The sequence below is a fragment of the Henckelia pumila genome, chromosome 2 (genome assembly GCF_033568475.1).
Source record: "Henckelia pumila isolate YLH828 chromosome 2, ASM3356847v2, whole genome shotgun sequence".
NCBI lineage: Eukaryota > Viridiplantae > Streptophyta > Magnoliopsida > Lamiales > Gesneriaceae > Henckelia > Henckelia pumila.
The window spans coordinates 94417540-94437942 of record NC_133121.1 but is presented as its reverse complement, the minus strand read 5'-3'; the positions used below and the strand labels follow the sequence as shown (position 1 = coordinate 94437942).

Here is a 20403-nt window from a genome sequence, read left to right as displayed (position 1 = left end):
AATAGTATTCATCTGAGCAGTCAAGACAGTGAACGCATCAACTTCATGAATTCCAGCATGCTTTCTTATCGCAGATCTCTCACTTAGTCACTGTAACTATTAATAGTCAATTGCCCAAGCATCTCATAAGCCTCACCAGGAAATTTAGAGAATATCGAACCTCCAGCAGCAGCATCCACAGAAATCCTCTTTGGCCCATTCAAATCACTGTAGAATAATTGAATCTGTTCCCAATCTAAAAAACTATGGTTCGTACATTTTCTTAGCAATTCCTTGTACCACTCCCAAGCTTAATAAAGTAGCTCGTAATCTTGCTGTTTGAAGGTGGTGATCTCTATTTTCAGTTAGGCATACTAGGCAGTTGAAAAATACTTAGCCAAAAATTTTGAAGCCATTTCAACCCATATAGTAATACTCCCAAGAGACAGAGACTGTAGCCAACTACGAGCATTGTCCCTAAGAGAAAACGGAAAAAATCGTAGTCTGATGGTGTCTTCAATAACACCATGAATTTTTACTGTGTCAAAAATCTCCAAAAAATTGCACAGGTGCAAATTTGGATCTTCAGTAGTTGCACCCCTAAACTGATTCATCTGCATCTTATTGATCAAAGTTGGCTTCAACTCAAAATTATTCGTCGTGATATTCTGCTGAGCAATCTAAAATAATGATTATTGATCACCGGTCTAAAGTGATTTTTGATTGGCACTGAAGCATTATTTTCAACTCTTTCTCTTTCTTCAGCCATTAGTTGCAACTCTTCTCTTCTAGTTTTTCTCAAGGCTTTAGCATTTTTCTCGATTTTTGGATCAAAGAACAGTGAGTCGTAACTTTGGCTTTTTTGCATAAACCGCATAAACAAAATCAAATTAAAATTAGAACCAATAAAATAAAATAAAATGATCTAAATCAAAATTAAGACTAATTACGCAATTTAAAATAAATCAAATAAAATTCATTCCCCGGAAACGACGTCAAAAACTTGTTGCGTGTTTTTCGCTCGCAAGCGTACGATGTCAAGTTTTAGTGTCTGTTTGGATTTGGTAGATATTTTTTTAAAAAATGCTTTTTTAAGCTATAATTTTTTGATTTTGAGAAAGCTCTAATTTTGACTTTAAAAATATTTTTTAAGCAATTATTTTGCCATCTAAACACCTTATTAACTAAAAAATCACTTTTTTAAAATAAAAAAAGTGTTTTTCTAGTCTAACTTTTGATATCAAACGGGGCCTTAATATAGAAAATAAGTCCTAGTCGATCCCACAGAGAATGAATAAAATGATATTATATTAAATATTTTCAAATAATCAAATCCTAATCCTATGCAGAGCTACAAAGATGGTTTGAGTTTAATAAAACTAAAATTTTGCAGGAAATAAAATTTAAATAACCACGAATTTTCAAGATGAAAATTTAATAATAGATGAATGCTAGAGGTTCGACTTCACTTGTCTGTCCACCACAATTTATTTTTAATTATTGTTTAATTATAAATTTTTCTAGTTTATTAGTCAAGGAACCCTTTTATTTTCTACTACCTCTCTCGAGTGTCAAGAAAAAATTCATATTCAATAGAAAACTCAATATTTCTATCTAAGTTCAACTATTAAATTCGGTAAATGACACAATGATTCTTCTAACGACTTCTATGGAGTTATATGTCTCTCGAACAATATAAATACCAAATATATATTTTTCTATGTCGTATTCAAAATCTCATATCTCGAGTGATAGATTTTAAATAAAAAATTATTTAATCTATGACTAGTAAATTGAAAGGATTAAAATTAGAAAAACACAAATAAACTATGTGAATAATTCAAATCTATAAATTAGAAAAATAATAACACATGTTTTTCAAACAATCCATCAAAATATCCAAATCATGGTTTCTTTTCAAGATCCATCTACCTCTAGACTAAGAAATTAGTTCATAACACAATTAAAAATCAAATAACACATGTTTTTCAAAAAATTCATCAAACTAGAAAATTAGAGTTCAAAGAGAAACTAAATTGAAGTAGAATTAAGCTTTTTCATCGTCGGATGCCGCCGCCTTCCGTCTTCGTACCAAGTTCTTGAGCTCTTATGTACTCCAAAACTCTCAACATTCGTTCTACTCTATGAATTTGTACCTAAACACTCGTAACTCTTCAATCAGGTCAAGAAATTTCCTTAAAAAATCGTCTAAAAACTTTCCAATTTTAGACACACACACAGGGCGCGGGTGTGCCCTCTACCCGCGATGAACACAAGGACAACACATATGCGTTGTGAACATGGCACGGGTGCGCTCATCGAGTGCATAATTCTTCGAAAATATACTATAGGGCGCGGGTGCGCTGGCTCAGGCACTGATGCGCTGTGGAAATTCATCTTTTCTTCTTTAAATTCCTTATTCCATGATTTTTACTTCATTTTCTTATCAAAAATTAATTGTCACCTGAATTCCTGCAAATACACAAACAACAAAAAAATATGTATAATATCACTCGATACATAACAAAAGCCAAGTCAAATCATATAAAATATAAGTGCAAAAATTTACACTTATCAACCTAAACAACGGATGAGACCGGCAGCTCACTTAACGAGATAGGCACACTAGCTGATGAAGAGATGACCAGTACTGATGGTGTTGAGACCTCTACGGACGAATTTGTGATCTGCGAAGTTGGAGTTTTTGACTGTTGACAAGAGCTTTAATTTCTTGGGCTTCGGTTGAAGTACTCTAGTGACCTCTTTCTTCTTGGGAGATGGGAAAGGACTTCCAAAAACTTGAATGAGTGGAGCATTATCGATAACATCCTCGGCTTCATCAGAGTCAAGATGAACAATGCGTCTATTAGTTCTGGAACGCTTCTTTTGAAGGTGCAGTGTACCGGCAGTAGCCATCTGTTGTTCAGGAGCTATTCGATAGAAGCTCGTTTAATGAGACTCGTTAAGATAAACGAACCAAACTCAAATTTTACAATATTCAGCTTGTTATTTTAGTAAGCAAATTAGAATTTTTTTTCAAAATATAAAATTTAGTTTTTAATGAATAATTAAATTTATATATATTAAGCTCGTTTAGGCTTGATAAAAGTTCGAATAAGCTCTTGAACCATGAATACGTTCATCAAATAAAGTTCAAGTTCAGCTCGATATGAGTCCAACTCATGCATACATTAAAGGGCTCGGCTCGATTATATATATCCCTAGGCAGGGCTTATTGTTTGCCCTCGTGACTAATTATTTGCCTTGCATTTATATCTCGGCACAATTATTTGCCTTACCATATGACATGGGCCATGCAGTTTAAGGTTGAGAGAAGAATTAAATGTACGATTACTTGAATTTTATGATTTTAATTTTGAAGTACTAAGAATTGGAAGTGCTAGAAACTTGCAAATGACTATTCTCAGTCCCATCTGCGTCCAATGAATGTATCTTGCCCCTCCACCTCAGATATTTCCAAGCGACACTCTCCATGTTTTTAATATCATCAACATAATATAATAAATTTCACAAAATTTAAATATTTATTAATTAATAATTGAAAAACCTGATGCCCGTTGTGACAGGATCTGAAAGTAATTAATGGCCCACCCTGCATAATCAAACTTTTGGTCTCGTACCAAATAATAATAATAATGATTAATAAAATGTAAGTTGAATTGGCGCATCTAACGTTCATATTTTCAGTAAAATAAAAAATATATATATATATAGCGAACCAGATTTGTCACTGGATCATTACTCTACTCATGTTTGCCAAGTGACAAAACAACAGTTGTCAAAAAAAAAATTTCCTTCAGCTGAGTTAGAAAAAGTGCAAATGATCAATTGGTCAACTTCGCCGGGTTTTTCAAACGACAATTTTCAACAATTAAAATAATTTAATTTCGATGTCAAAATCTTTTTTACCATACAATATAGCAAATATGAGGTTAAAAAGTAGCATGGAAGTAATATAAATTAAATAAAACATAATAATAAAATATAAATATTATTTTAAGAAATTTTATTAAATTCAAAAACTTCTAACCGCACTCACCCACGACCCACCCTCACGTTTACCCACAACTCCCTGTATATGTTGTACACTATATAAACCTTCTCTCTGTACATTCAATTCAATGTAACATTTAACAATGGAGTCTCTCCCAGCTCTCTTCTTCATCCTATCCTCTCTCCGCCTCGTTCTCTGCGACTCCGCCGCCGTAGGTGTCAACTACGGCCGCTTGGCCAACAATCTGCCACCGCCGCCGCAGGTGGTACAGCTCCTCAACCAGCAGGGAATCACAAAAGTCAAGCTCTACGACACTGATTCCACCGTCCTGTCAGCCCTCTCCGGCTCCGGTATCTCCGTCACCGTCTCTCTTCCGAACGAGCAGTTATCGGACGCCGCCGCCGATCCATCCTTCACCGACGAGTGGCTGCAGTCCAACGTCCTTGGATATCACCCCAACACACTGATCGAAGCCATTGCCGTCGGGAACGAAGTTTTCGTGGACCCCAATGACACCACTCCTTTCCTCGTACCCGCCATGAAAAACATGTACGCGTCTCTCGTCAAGTTCGGGGCCGAAGCATCCATCAAAGTTTCGTCCCCCATAGCTCTCAGCGCACTCGAATCCTCCTACCCTTCCTCCTCCGGCGCTTTCAAATCGGACCTCACCGAATCGGTAATCAAACCGCTGTTGAATTTCCTGAAGCAAACCGACTCCTTCTTAATGATGAACGTGTATCCATTTTTCGCCTACTCGGCCAACTCGGACACCATCTCCTCCGACTACGCCTTGTTCCGGGATAATACCGGCGTTACGGACCCGAACAATGGGCTTGTTTACAAGAGCTTGTTCGAAGCTCAAATGGACGCCGTTTTCGCGGCGATGGACGCACTGGGATTCGGCGACGTGAAAATGGTGGTGTCCGAAACAGGGTGGCCGTCGAAGGGTGACGAAGATGAGATCGGTGCGGGTCTAGAAACCGCCGCTGCGTATAACGGGAACCTGGTTCGCAGAGTGCTCGGCGGAAATGGGACCCCACTGAGGCCAGAGGAGCCTCTGAACGTCTATTTGTTCGCGCTTTTCAACGAGAACGGGAAGCCCGGGCCCACTTCCGAGAGGAACTACGGGCTTTTCTACCCGAACGAACAGAAAGTCTACGATATCTCACTCACGCTGCAGAGTACGAATAACGACGGCGGAGGAGTACTGGGGCAGACGTGGTGCATGGCGAGTGGTGATCATCATGATGAGAAGAAACTGAGAGAAGCACTGGATTATGTTTGTGACGAGGGAGGCGTGGATTGCAGTTGGATTCAGCCCGGTGGAGAGTGTTACGATCCCGCGGACTCGGTGGTGGCTCAGGCGTCCCTCGCCTTCAACCGCTACTACCAGATGAACGGCCGCCGGGGTGGCACCTGTTACTTCGGCGGCGCCGCCTACGTCGTCACTCAATCTCCGAGTAAGAGGATTAATTACCTTATTTAACATGATTAAAGATTTAATTATTACTTGATTTGAAGATTAAATTAAAGTTTAATTTTATGTCCTGCAGATTTCGGTGACTGCGAGTGAGTGACGGACCCCTGGAGACTGGGCTTTTCTTGATCTTTAGTTATTATTAGTTGGATTCTTATTAATTGTTGTTAATTATTATTTGATTTGAATATTAAATTAAAGTTTAATTTTATGTCCTGCAGATTTTGGTGACTGTGAGTGACGTCGACCCCTTGGAGGGAGAGACTGGGCTTTTCTTGATCTTTCGTTATTATTAGTTGGATTCTTATTAATTGTTATTATTTTTGTTGTTTTAAGTAGTTTGTCTTGTACTTTTTTCTTGTTTAATTAATTATTTTGGTAGCTAGACGTTGTAAATGAATATATAATCGAAGTAAATTAAGAACGATTCTTTTAGTTTTTGGTTTGGAATTTGATTTGAAATAATTTGGAGGAAAAAAGTTGGTTCTTTTGAGTTTGAAATTACTTGATTGTTTATGTTTAAGCTTGAAATAGGCATGCATGGAGTTGAGGTTCTGTATGTGATTCGAACTTGCAAATTATAATAATTTTTTAATTATCAGTAACATATGCCAACTTTTATCATCTAAACGAAACAATTTCAAAAGTTTCTTAAAGGTTTTGGAAAAAAAAGATAAATCTTTGCATAATTTTATAAGAAAAATAAAGATAAATCATAATTGTTAGAGTGGTGGGTGAAGCCGGAAGTGCTGGAAATAAGGAAATGGGTTTGTGGTTTTTTATAGTTGGTTTTTTTTAATGTTAAAAATTTGTATCATGTCCTTTTTATTTTTAAGAACGTGACAAAACAAATAATGACATTTTTGTCCACCCACATTTTGGACCAAATTCAGTTAGTCTAATGGGTTTGTACATTATAAAATAATAAAGATATATGTAGACCGTAGTTTTATCATTTTAGAAATGAGAAATAAATAATTATAAAAAATAATAATAATATAAATAAGAATGGCATACAGATAGATACAGTCACCAAATATTAGAGGAGGGCTTCGAGTTCATTCCGTATTTCAGCCTAGGGATGATAATGGGGCGAAGCGGGGAAGGATCTTCCCCATCCCCTTATCCGAATACAAAATCCGTCTCAATCCCAGTCACATACCCCGTTATTTTTAATTAGGGATTCCCCATTCTCATACCCGCGAAAACTTAATCTCCATCTCGTCCCCATATCCGAATATATATAAAAAAATATATATTATTAGTCAATTTTACTGTAAAATACATAAAAAAATTGGTATAGAAAATTTGATTGTAAAGTTAAAATTTAAAATTAATCACGATATCTTGAATAAGAAATATCCCTATCAATCAAGATTATTTTTTAAGTTAATGAAAATTGTTTTTTTAAAGTAAAATATTATATATTAAAATTTTAATAAAAAAATATTTTTTTTCAAAATTTTTTCAAATATAAATGATTAATCTTAATAGTTTATTTATGTTACGTAATCAAATAATACTTTTATATTATAAAAATTATATTATCATACGCGTGTGCATTATATATAATATATAAAAATAATAAAAATTAATAAATACAATTATTTTTAATTTTAATATTTAGTATAATTTATATATTATTCAAATATTTAATAAAATTTGATAAATAAAAAATATTTATACTTATTATTATTATTATTATTATTATTATTATTATTATTATTATTATTATTATTATTATTATCGGAACGGGTTCGGGATGGAGATAACATCCTCATATCAGCTTCAATATGCTTCGGAGATTTTTAAAAATTCTCGAGTTCAAACTCATACTCGAAAAAACTCTCTCATACTCGCCCCGTTTTGGGTTTTTTTCTACTCGAACCCATGAGAAAAATTACAATCCCTATTTCTGCCATTATACATGCTGGGCTTGTCGGCTTTTGGGCCATGTTTTCTGTCTGATCTCTGTATATATTTTTAAACATCATATTTAAGTATCTCACTAGAACAAAAAAAACTACATTAAAAATGTTTAAGCTTCATAAGCAGAATATTCACTATTTCGGTGACGTGAGATAAACATCTTCGAAGAAATTATCCTCATCCCATCATAATGTCGTAATTAACAAAAAAAATCAAAGAATAATGCCCACGATTATGAACACACACACACACACACACATATATATATATATATTAGATGTTGATAATCTACTTTATTTTTTTGTCAAATCTCTTCAAAAAGTTACAAGTCTCAAAGATTCTAGGGAAGCTTTTTAGAAGTCTCTGTTTTTCCTTTGGAACATTGGCATTCTATGACATGTTTAATGATAGTAAATAAATTGTGATAGAAAATAACATACGCGAGGAAAAGAGCAAGCTCGTCATCAAATCACCTTAAAAATAAGGTTGTTGATTATAATTAGTTCAAATTAAATTAAGTTTGTATTTGCCTAGTTGGTCCAATTTATGTTACCGTTCTTTGCATCTATCTCACTAGCTTAATTTTAATGAATCCAACATTTTATCTCATTTATATATGTTATAATTATATATTTTTTTCATTTAACAACATAGGTAAGGGTCGAATGCAATAAGTACAAGGGTATATGAAAGGGGGTTTTTCGACCCCGCAAAGGGGTAATTGTGGGTCCCACACCTACATGTAAATTGGCCAATCATGGCCATGGAAATACAGAGGGGTATTACCCCTATGTAAAAAGCATGTACAAGGGCCGGTCAAGTGGAGCGATCAAGCCCACTTGACCGGCCCACTTCATCACCTCGCCCCTCCAAGGGGCGAGGATACCGCATGCGGAAGTTTCCGCGTGCGGTCAAAATGGTGGGGCCCGTGCGAAGAGGCTCCGCGCGGTGAAGCCCACCATTTAATAAAAAAAAAATTAAATAAACAGCCAGATCTTTCTGGCCGTTTGAAGTCTGGCCCTTTGATCTTAAAAAAAAAAAGAAAAAGTAAGTTTAAAAAAAAAGAATGGTTGGGATGATCTGGCCGTTGAAGATCAACGGCCAGATCAATCCCAGCCTATTTTTTAAAAAAAAATTATTAAAAATTAAAAAAAATTAAAAAAAATCCGATTTTTTTTATATTCTGAAAAAGTACAAACGGTAATATTTTTCAAATTCAAGCATTCTTCTATAAATAGGTTTGGATGCATCTCATAAAATTCACAATTTCTACTACTTGAATTCCAATAATTCTATATTCTCCAACTTTCATTATATTTTCAATCCAATTTCGAAAATGGATTCATGAAAAAATAATGATCTCAATACTCCTTCACCAAATAATTCTCAATTCACCGACGAGTAAATGTTGAGTTTTATGTTCAACCAAACTCAATTCTCCCAAAATCCCATCGAAATATCGCCTCCTACCTTTGAAGCCCCGTTTACTAAATCTAGAAGGAAAGGAAAAAATATTGTCGTTGGCGATGGTGGTGAAGGCATTAGAAGGAAACCTTGGACGAAAGTTGAAGATGAATGTCTCGCAAAGTCATGGTGCAACGCTTCAACCAATCCGGCACTTGACAATGATCAAAGTAACTCGAGTTTTTGGGGATTGGTTTGGAATGAATATAACCATGAGTTACCAAATGGATGAAAAATACGCTCACCGGACAACATGCGGCAACATTGGAATGATGTTTCAAAACGATTGTTTGCCTTCCAAAACAAAATAAGCGAACTTGAAGCACTCAACCAAATCGGATCTTCATTTGATATGAATGTATGAATTCATATTTTTTTTAAATTTAAATTCAACATTTTCGAACTTGTTTTTTTTTTTTTTTTTTTTTTTTTGTTTAGTATGCTCAAGCTCAAACGATGTACGAACAAGATCATAACCATCCATGGTCCGATGAGAAAACTTGGTTAGTGTTGAAGGATCAACCAAAATGGAAGATATGGTCGTTCGATAAATTCGTAGGAGGTTCGATGAATGCTACGAAGAAGCTTAAAAATATTGATGATGAATCATCTCCATCTCCTTTCTCCACACCATCTGACACACAAACCGGCAAAGAAGGAGATGATGCGCAAGAAGTGAGCAAAACCACTAGGCCGATGGGACGGAAGACCTTCAAAAGGGCAATGAGAGGAGAAGGATCGAAAGATACAAACATGGTGAAAATGTTGAAAACAATACATGAAGTAGAAAAAAAAAAGGATGAAGAGATGACTGCTTTGACAAAAGAGCATTATGCAACAATGGCTCAAAATATGGAAAAAAAGTTCGAAATGAGGATGATGGAACACGAGATGAGGGTGAGGGAGCAAGAAAGAATGGAGAGAGAACAAGAAAATCGAATCATGAAAAAAGATGTTAACGATCTAAGGCTCACTGACATTCAACGTCAGTACTACATGAAGATGCAAGAACAAATTCTTCGAAAAAGATTCAATTAGTAATTTATTTCAGTGATATCTCATTATATTTTATTCGGTTGTAATCCTTTTAAATTTATTATCTTTTTTTTATTTCTTGTATTTTGTTATTGCGTGTAATCTTTATTTCGAGTGATTTTATATTTCAAGTAAGTTTTAAATTTTAATTATGTGTATTTTAAATTTATTATATTTATATTCAATTTTATTATGTTTAAAAATATTAAATATAATAAAATAATAATATTTAATTTTTTATATTTATGTTCATTTTTATTATGTAATTATTAAATTTAATTACGTATATTTTTAATTTGTTAATTGTATTTTTATTATGTTTTAAAAATATTATTTAAATAGATTAAAAAAATAATATTTCAACATCACCACTACAACATCACCACACCATTGTAGAAACGTACAATGAAGTTATCAACGCTGACATCATCATGCGATCAAGTTACCAACTTGACCACACCAACTTTCTCATATCCTTGTACATGCTCTAAGGTCGAAGCAACCAAAGAAAGGGAAAATCTCATTAATTAAGTTATTTTTATATTCCACAGTAATCTAAAATACTAAACAAAATTTTGTCTTTGGCGTATACAAAACTATGAAAACACAAATCTATTGAGAAATACAAAAACTTTAAATAAATGTATCTTTAAAAAAACTTATATTGGAGTTTCTTACAATCGATCTTTTTTTTTTAAAAGAAATATTTTACAATTGATTTAATTGTACTGAATTTCACAGGCTCGGACCAAGAATTTAAATTTTTTAAAATTAATCGACAATACTTAAATTTCATGCTATCTCGAACGGTCATCCATGACGTTATCATCGTCAAACTGTGCAGCCTTTTTCTTATATTAAATTAAATTAATTAATTAATTAATTAATCGAGGTAAAGTTGAAAACAGAGGTCTAATGGCAATGATTAAACGAAGAATTAGGGTTATTCATTGTCATTAGGCAGCTGTAATTTAGTCTTTATTGGCTTGACCGAAAATTTTGGAATATTATATGACTCTTTGGGGGTAGGAAGGTTAGTTCAAAGACAAATTCGATTACTAAAATGTTTTGTTGCCCTTTTAAAGAATGTAAATACATTATGAGATCACAAATTTTAATGTGTGCATATAATATTGGAAACATGTATGTTATTATTTCGAATGTTGATAAACCGAACGAAACCGTAAAACTAAAGCAAATAACATTGTCTAGATTGGTTTTAAAATCAAACTGATCAAAAAAATTGGTTTGATTTAAAGCATAACTCCCTCATATGAAATCCAAATAGAGTGATTCTTGATTCATTGGAAAGCCTAGAAAAAGAGATAAAACTTTTATGTCTATTACTTTCCCATTAATAAACGCATCAAGATCTATAATCACTCGACCGATCAATATTCTCTCGACCGATGAGGCTCTCGACCGGTGAAAAGTCCCCTCGACCAATTTTTAGCAGCTCTGGTAGTTCGAGCATAACTTTCTCATATAAACTCCGAATTGAGTAATTTTTGATGCGTTGGAAATCCAAGATGAAGGGCTGCAAATTTTATGTTCATTATTGTGCCCAGAAATCAACGCAGAAAGAATTATAAGCACTGAATCAAACAAAATTTACTCCACCAGTCGAGGTGTTCTCACTTGGTCTCTCAACCGGTCGAGGTGGTGTCACATGGCCTCTCAACCGGTCGAGGTGCTGTCACCTGGTTTCTTAACTTGTCACATGGTGCTATCACTTGTTTAAATTCTTCTCAACCGGCTAACAGCTGTACATAAACGCAAATATGACTGTTGTATTGTCAGAAACAATACTAAAAATTTTCCAACAGTCATATTATTGTATTTTATATCATTATTGGAGGCTATAAATACAATATCTGAAGATTGAAAAAGAGAGAGTAGACGACCAAAATATTATTCAGCTAGTTATAGCTTTTTCACATAAAGAGAGCGTCAAAACAGTTATTCAGATAAGTCAAGAACTTGTTCTTGGTGTGAAGAACACAATAGATTTCTTGAACTTTCACAGTCAAGTTCTTCACACATCAACCCCAACCCCAACTCACTCACACACATTTGTTAGATTATTTATATAGATGAGTTGAGTGAGTGACTAAGCACAAAGACGTTAAATATTGTGTGAACTTTGTATCTTCAGTGTTATGTCATTGGAGAGAGATTGAGGGACTAGAAGTTCCGAATTAGGCGGTGGGGTAAGTCATAAAGTTGGAGTGGGTGTATTACAAGACATTGTAATAGCCAAAGTCTTCTAGTGTATCCTTCTCTGTGAGAAAGAAAGGATGACATAGGAGCTGTTGAGTCTCCGAACATCCATAAACAAATTTTCTTGTATCCTTAACCCCACCCCTTTTGCCTACCTGCCACAATTTTAAGCTTGCATAAGTTGAATCAATTTATGTGTTCGATGAAATGCTTCAATTAAAACGTCTTTATCATCTCAACTTGTATTTTTTTGAAACGATTTTTCATAAAGCACTTAATAAGTTTTTTGAGGGATTATTTCAAGTATTTTTCGCTTGGCTTTGTAATCAAACTCAATATAATTTTTCAGTACTCGGTTCATTTTTTAACATTTCAAAAACGAGCTATTGTAACTCAAAATATTTTAAAAGTGTATATTCACCTCCCTTAACACACATCCGCTACCCAACAAAGTGTTAATCTCACAGTTAAATTTGTGTGATACCAGAAATATAGTATATTAAATATGAAACGACACATATAGGGATTAATGTTGTGCATTTTAGTGTTATAGAGCACTGTACTACAAGAAATTCACCAAACCATTTTTTTTAATTGGGTTGTAAATTTTCTTTAAGAAAACTAATTAAATTCATTATCCAGGCCTATTGTATTGCTTTGGTTCTAGGAATCGAAAAATATGTCTCTTGTATACTTGTATCTAAATTCTTTCCGTTAGATGTATAAATCATAAATTTGAAAAATAAACACGAGAAATTTTTATTTAAGGAACATAAAAGTTTTGTGAGGCTGTTTCATAGATTAGTTTTATGAGACGAATATTTTACCTGAACGACCTATGAAAAAAAATTATTTTCATATTCTATACATGGATCAGGACGATTATTCTAACAGATAAAAACACTTGTCCAAATCCAAAAATAAATGAATAAATTTAATTAATTGACTTACAATAAAAATTGGGAAGTGTTTAACCTCCATATTATCTATACTATGAATTATAGTTAAAACTCCTTACAATAACCAACTTTTGATATGTTTGTAAAACTTTTTCATAATTCCTAGAATGTCCTTTATCCACTCAATTTCATAATTTTCAAATTTGTTTCCATTATAGGATCGAAAATTTGTTTAGAGGAGTGAATAAAAACTTAAAAATTTTTGAAGCTTCAACAGCTCGTCGTTAAAATGTTCAAAAATGAACAGAGCACCGAGAGAGACGGGTTCGGTTTTCAAACCGACAGGAAGAAACTCAAAATAATCTCTCTCAAACTGATTTAAATATATGAAAATCTTTTGAAAAGAATTCAAGTTGAAATAGTAAAAACAGTTTGGTTGAAACATTTTATCAAACACTTTGTATGTAATATTTTGATACTTGGGAAAACGCATAAAATGCTTCAACAATACCTACCAAAACAACAATAATTAAATGCGCTAAATTAAAGACGCACAATTTTTTTTATGGAAGTTCGAAATTTAAATCCTTCTATATCTCTCCTTCTTCCGTTTTCGGAAGAACTCCACTAGAAAACTTTGAATTATATATACTTATTGTCCAATCTCATTTCGCTTTAGGACATATCTCTCGTCTAATCAAAACTCATAGCAATAATCAACTCTAGTTGAGACAACAATCTCACAATCAAATACAACGATATCACATTATTTAATGTCTTTGTGCAAAGACTCACTCAAATATTTTTATCAAAGTTCATTTGTAGTGACCCGATTTTTGTTTAAGTAATTATAATGTCAAAGCATGTTAAAATGGATAAAATATGATTAAGGAGTCCTTATTTGAGAGAAATAATTAAGTAGGAAATCAATTTCAGGACGTCCGAAAATGAACCAAAAGACATCAGGGCCCCGAGTAGTTCGGAAGGTTCGAAATTGGGCTAGGGGAGTTCGAAGGGTCCGAACAGGTTTGGATGGCAATGGTACAGTTCAGAAGAACATGGAAAGTTCAGAAGCTCCGGACTCAAGATCGGAAGATCCGAACTCAGTTAGGCCATTCACACTAGTGAGGTGTCTACAGAGCACGTATACATAGGAGTTCGGAAGGTCTGAACCCATGATCGTAGGGTCCGAACGCAGCTGTCCAGCGAGGTGTCACAATGACATTGACATGTGAAAATCATACAAGTTCGGATGATCAGAACTCAGGATCGGAGCTTTCGATCGTGCTCTATAAATAGGCTCAGATTTCTCATAGTTGGTATGTGTTTGAGTGTGTGTATTTTGAAATCAGTTTATATTTCTTAGTGTTTTAGCATTATTTTCGAGGGTCGGACGATAACGAGGTGCTATGGGGCTTGTAGCAGAGCTGTGCTTGGGTCAGGGCCTTCGAAATTAACAGAACGACGGAAGCAGGTATAAGTCTAAACTCTTAGTAGGTTTTGGGAGTAACTATTAGTCTAGTTAAGACTTTCAGATAAATTATAGTGATATGATGTTCAATTGAATTGTAGACTTTGATTGTAGACAGTTGTGCAGCTAGAACAATAATTGAGCTACGAAAGTATAGACTGAGATAGTCAGCTCAGTATACATGTTTATGTGTTGCATTGTTATCTGTCATGTGATGCATGTTATTGTTATGCATGATATTGTATGTGGTAATGACATACAATGTTGAGTTTGTTATCCTTTCGAGATAGCCAGTTGTTCTAGGGTCGCTGAGCCCTAGTTTTTCCTTGTACGATTGGGTACCGCGTGACACCCATTGGACCAATGAGGCAGCGTGTGTGGTTTACCCAGGACGACGAGAGTCCAAGATCGGGTTCAGTATGTGTGGCACCTACTGGATCTTCGGAGCAACGTGCGTATACTGAAGGCGCTTACGTTCTGAGCATGATATTCTAGATTTTGATCCTAGTGTACCTGAGCATTTATATTTAATTTTACATCCATTATTTAGATGTAGTACTCATACTTCCGTGTTGGACGTTACCGCTCACGTCTTTGTTTTCATCTTGAACACCCCACTCGATGAGACAAGTTTGCATGTTGACCAGGAGCTGGATCAGTGTTCGGTCGGAGACTGGGGCCGGAGTGCATAGGTTGCTGGTAGACTAGATTAAGTTTATATTTGGTATTGAAGTTTTTTTGATTGGGTTGTATATTATTTTACTTGGGTTTTCTGTTAATTGTTTCAGTTGTATCCTGTCGGATTGTTATTTGTTTAAGTTCTGCGATTAACTCTGATTATGCTTTCTTTAAGCTAATTTCATGCTTAAATTTTTTATTAGTAAGTGGTCCAGATTGAGTCACTAAATTATCTCTCTTTTGTATGAGTGATTTTTCTTCAAATGATGTTTCCTCTATGGTTGAACATGGAAGAGCATTCTACAAACTTTTTGGTATGGAGGATTGATCTCTCAAAGCTCATCTCTTGTGTTGTTCCTCACACACTCTTCTTGTTGGGTTGAGTTTACTTCAAATGTTTTTCTAATCTGCTCAAGTGCTCCAAACCCTTAGATATGTTGTTCTCCTTCTGGTTTGATCTCAAAGTGTGTTATTTATGAACTTCAAGAATGATAAAAACGTTAGATACAAGAATATGACTGTTGGTAAATGTTTTGTACTGTTTATGAAATTTAAATGTTCATATGTGCCCTTCTGGATACTTTCCTCGTCTTCTGTTGATTTTGAGCTCTACTGGTACAGTAGCTACTGGTTGTAGCAGCTAGTGGTTTTAATAGTCATCTTTACTGGTTTGGGCTCTGTTGTATTTCGGAGTCTACTGCCTTTCAGCACTGCTGTTTTCATTAGCTATGTTTTCTTGCTTATATATCATGATTCGTTGATTTATGGGCAAAATGATGACATAAAAAGTTGCAATTCTTTCTCTTAGCTTTTCATAGAATCAAGAATCACTCGATTTTAAGCTTTTACAAAATAGATATGCTCGAAATACTCAGTCGTGCCAGAGATTCTACTCTACTGAATTAGAATTCAAAATAAGTAACTTCAATGCGATATTTCGTCTTCTTAGACTCTGATTCAGTCTTCGACTTCGAATATGATTTGTAGAATCTTGAGTTGTTTGTTAATCGGTTTTGACCGCTGGTCATTTGGATCACCGAGCTATGAGATAACATTAACATAATTCAGCTCACTAGAAAGTAAGTTGTGCTAAAATTTTATTTCAACAACCTCAAACTTCCAAATAAATATCTATTAACTACACACTTGAGTAAATATGCCAGAAATACAACAACATTTTTTGTTATTATCAAAATAAAATTGATTATTTTTTCAGACTTTTTTTACTGGTCACACGCATCATATGTACCATAATGTGCTGGTATAAAACTATTCAACAAATTATTTAAAGGCTTATTTGGGAATAAGAGTTTTAATTTTGAGACACGGGGGCTTTTTATACGAAAGAAAAATTGCAAGATAAATTCATTAAAAAATTTAGAAAATTTTTAATATGAAATTTTTTGCCTTATATTTGTATGAAAATTTCCCATATTTTATATTTTCAACCAAAAAATAATAGTGGAAAAAATAAAAAAAATACAATTTTGCAAAAAGAGAGCAAAAATAAATGAAAACGTTTTATTTTCATCAAGTGCGTGGATGAAATAAAAAGTTGGAATCCATCGATGCGAGTGCCAATGTAGACTTCAACGAGGCGAGAATTGCAGCAATGGTGGGAAATTTAATTAAAATTAAATGAAAAATCAAATAAAAAAATAATCTCTCGCCTCGGCCTCGCCCCCACACCCCTTTCCCCATTCACACACAGCACACGGTGGAGCGCGCGAATAAATGAGCTGATTATCATTGCGATCAAATCTCTCTTCTTTGTTTCATCTGTACGAATCCATCATTTTTGTGGGTTTTCTTTCGATTTCAGCCATGCCGAGAGGGAGAGTAGCTGCGAGGCAGGCGGCGGCGGACGGGAACGGCGGAGAAGCCAACGGATCTGGAGGATCCAAGGAGATCAGATTCCGTGGTGTTAGAAAGAGGCCTTGGGGAAGGTTTGCGGCGGAGATCAGGGACCCTTGGAAGAAGACCCGTGTCTGGCTTGGTACCTTTGATTCGGCTGAGGACGCTGCCCGGGCTTATGATGCCGCCGCGCTGTCTCTCCGCGGGGCGAAGGCGAAGACCAACTTCGGTCTGCCGGCTAACGGCAATGGTTACCCTGATTTCAATCCTCAAAACCCTGTTCTACCTCGAATCGATGCGAACCCTAACGATCCTTTCTCGAATTCACGGTTCTACCCTCGGGAGCACCAGATAATTGCGCAGCAGAGGCCCACGTCAAGTGGGATGAGCAGCACACTGGAGTCATTCAGTGGACCCCGCCAGCTGCCCCCGCCGCTGCCTCGGTTTGTACAGCGGAGAAGGAATCCTTCGTTGCCGCCGATGGCTCCAGATGATTGTCATAGCGATTGTGATTCCTCGTCCTCGGTTGTTGATGACGCCGAATGTGACATCGCTTCTTCCTCTTGTAAAAAGCCCCTGCCTTTCGACCTTAACATGCCTCCGCCCGTGGATGCCTCCGCAGCAGACCTCGATGAGCTCTATTGCACAGCTCTCCGGCTCTGAGCTATGCCCGGCGACGATGATCTCGTCTTGTGGAAGAAACCCATTGTTGGGTTTAAATTACTGAATTTTCTTTTATTTTTTTTCCTTTTTTTAATTTGGGAAAAAAACGAAAAAAGAAAGAGAAAATATGAGAGAAGAATGCTTGTAGAAAAGTGGTGAAGATCAAGATGTTATAAAATTTAGGGAGTTCTTGAGGTCTCGTCTTCGACGAGCATCTGTTGTTTGAAGAGAATTTGCATGTTTTAATCTTATTAACTTCAATTTTATGATCCAATGCATAGAAGATAGTACGGTGTGTTTTCATTGTGATTCTATGATATTGTCACTCTCTTTATGATATCTTATTAATGGATAAAAATCTTTGTATTTGAAGTTGTGAGCATATGACTACGTGAGGAATCGATTTTGATCTGTTCTCATGTGTACGTTGTGGCATTTTTTTTACATATTGGTGTAACAAGACTGGTTACCTATTTGTGAGTTAAAACTTTAGTCTACATGCGCTCGCGCACATGTCTAATCTGGTTTCATGTTAGTTCCGACTTTTGTTGGATGCAATCCGGGTTCTAGAGTTTGTGTATTCATCTGGATGTATGTGTCATATGCTGTGGCTTTGTGATGATGTGTTGAAATTTAGATTATAAAATCTTGCAAACTCGTTATCATTGTTCAAATCATCAATGTGCATTGTTCATCTTGTTGTCTAGCACCTTATGTGTTCTTGGGACTATCTCACTATAGTTTGAAGTGCAAGGATTGATGGCGAAGAGTTGCATTTTTTTCCTTGCTCTTTATGCATTGGGCTTGTGTTCTTGTCACATCTTTTATTAGAATTGCAGTGCCATTTACTTTGCGTTTGTGTCTATGTTGGTGAAGTATAACAAATGAGGTTCTAACGGATTGGTGCATCTACGTTTACTTGCTTTGCGTATAACTTTAACCGACTGTTTTTTTTTCATCAATTATAATCCATCAGCGTGCTGTAACAACCTTTTGTTTGTTCGTTCGTTAGCTCTAGTGAACTACATGTGTTATTAGGCGTCTCCTGAGATCGAGTCGATCTATGTAGTGAGATTTTTGTAAATGATTGGCTATTGATATATTGTCACTGGTTTCTCATTTGTCGAAAGTGGATCTGAAATCTAATTTGATGCATTTACGCTAGTTTCCTTGTGTTTACTTTTTTTTTCCCCCTTTAAGGCATCAAATTGATTCGAATCCATTTAATCAATGTGTTGATTGCCGTGATGTCTGTTGAGGATGGCAATACTTTTAAGAAGAGAGAAGAAGATAGCTCCCACTCTTTTAAGTTTTGTGGCAAGCTTAACTATTCATGGCATTCCTTGATTTCTTTCTAGTGTTTGAGGGTATGATAGCACTCCCAAAACTACCCCAATTGAGTTGGGGACGTGGATGTACAAAGTCTTTGGAAACCACTACTGGCCCGAGACAATTTATATTGTGTGCTTAAGGACATAATGAAACCATCGTTTAATTAAAGATTTGATCCTTCGCTTATGCTCTTAATCATAGGTTGTGACTTGTGCTCGTGGGAATTTGCTCAAAACAGGCTCGCCGTTATGGTTGTTCAATGAAGTTTGTAATTGGTAGCAGCATTGCTCCATGATATTTCTATTTACCTGTTGTCTTTTTCTCTTTGCCTTGTGTTTTCGTTCTTGTTCCTTGCTGCTTACTTTCGTACGTGATTCCCTTGTTCACAGTTCCCCTTAATTTGTTATCATCGTTCATGCTTGTGCAGTATAATATACCTTGTGCAGAATTCTTTTTGCTTCAAGGCGTGTTATTCTTCACTTGAATATTTGTTAACCAGTTGCTCTTTATATATGCTCCAAACAGCAAACTAAGGCTTCCAAAATCTCGCCTTGGCACACGAAATTCAGAAACACCAAGCTCATTTGAAGGGAATGATAAGTCTCATAAACTATTAGTGCACCATTCTGCACTACGTTTATGTCTGTTTCCAGGTTTGTGGATCTTGTTTCTTTATGTAAGTTTGATACTTTATCGATGCTGGTTTTGGTATTAGCCTTAATCTCGAGAAATTGGTACAAATTGGCTTTGTTCCTATGCGTATAGAATCGCTTGTCTTCCCAAACGCTGGATCCCTTTTATTCCGCATACTTGTTCCATTTTCGATTTGTTATACACACACATGAAAGAACATAAATTCTATTTAAAATCAAGATTTGAAATGATTTAGGTAGTGTTTGCATAATCACTTATTTGTTAAAAGAATCTTCATAATTAGGGATGTAAATGAGCCGAACAGTTCGCGAGCTATTCGGGGCTCGGCTCGTTAAAAGCTCGTTCGAGCTCGTTTAATGAGGCTCGTTAAGGCAAACGAACCAAGCTCGAGCTTTATAATATTCGGCTCGTTAGCTCGTGAACAGTCTCGTTAACAAGCTCGTACGTCATCTCTTAGACGAAAAAGTAATAGTATTGATATTTAATTTATAAATTTACACTTTACTTATGAAAAATATTGAAAAATCTATAAAAATTAATTTATTAAAATAAAATTACAAATTTTAATAATAATATTATATATTTTTTCAAATATATAATTTAGTTTTTAATTAATTTAATGAATATTTAAATTTATAGTTTAAATATATTAAGCTCGTTTAGGCTCGATAAAAACTCGAATAAGCTCGTGAGCCATGAATATATTCGTTAAATAAGCTCGGGCTCGGCTCGG

General features: G+C 35.1%; 2 protein-coding genes across 2 annotated transcripts; both read left to right on the top strand.

The window, feature by feature from the left end:
• Positions 1-4136: 4136 nt before the first annotated feature.
• Positions 4137-5847, top strand: LOC140877945 (glucan endo-1,3-beta-glucosidase 13-like). Its single transcript, XM_073281543.1, has 3 exons — positions 4137-5454; positions 5548-5563; positions 5693-5847. Exons 1-3 carry the CDS (start codon positions 4137-4139, stop codon positions 5700-5702), a joined length of 1344 nt encoding a protein of 447 aa, XP_073137644.1. The 3' UTR covers positions 5703-5847.
• Positions 5848-16732: 10885 nt separating this feature from the next.
• Positions 16733-17987, top strand: LOC140882224 (ethylene-responsive transcription factor 3-like). Its single transcript, XM_073288081.1, has one exon. The coding sequence runs from the start codon at positions 16992-16994 to the stop codon at positions 17682-17684; it is 693 nt and encodes a 230-aa protein (XP_073144182.1). The 5' UTR covers positions 16733-16991; the 3' UTR covers positions 17685-17987.
• The last annotated feature ends 2416 nt before the right edge of the window (positions 17988-20403 follow it).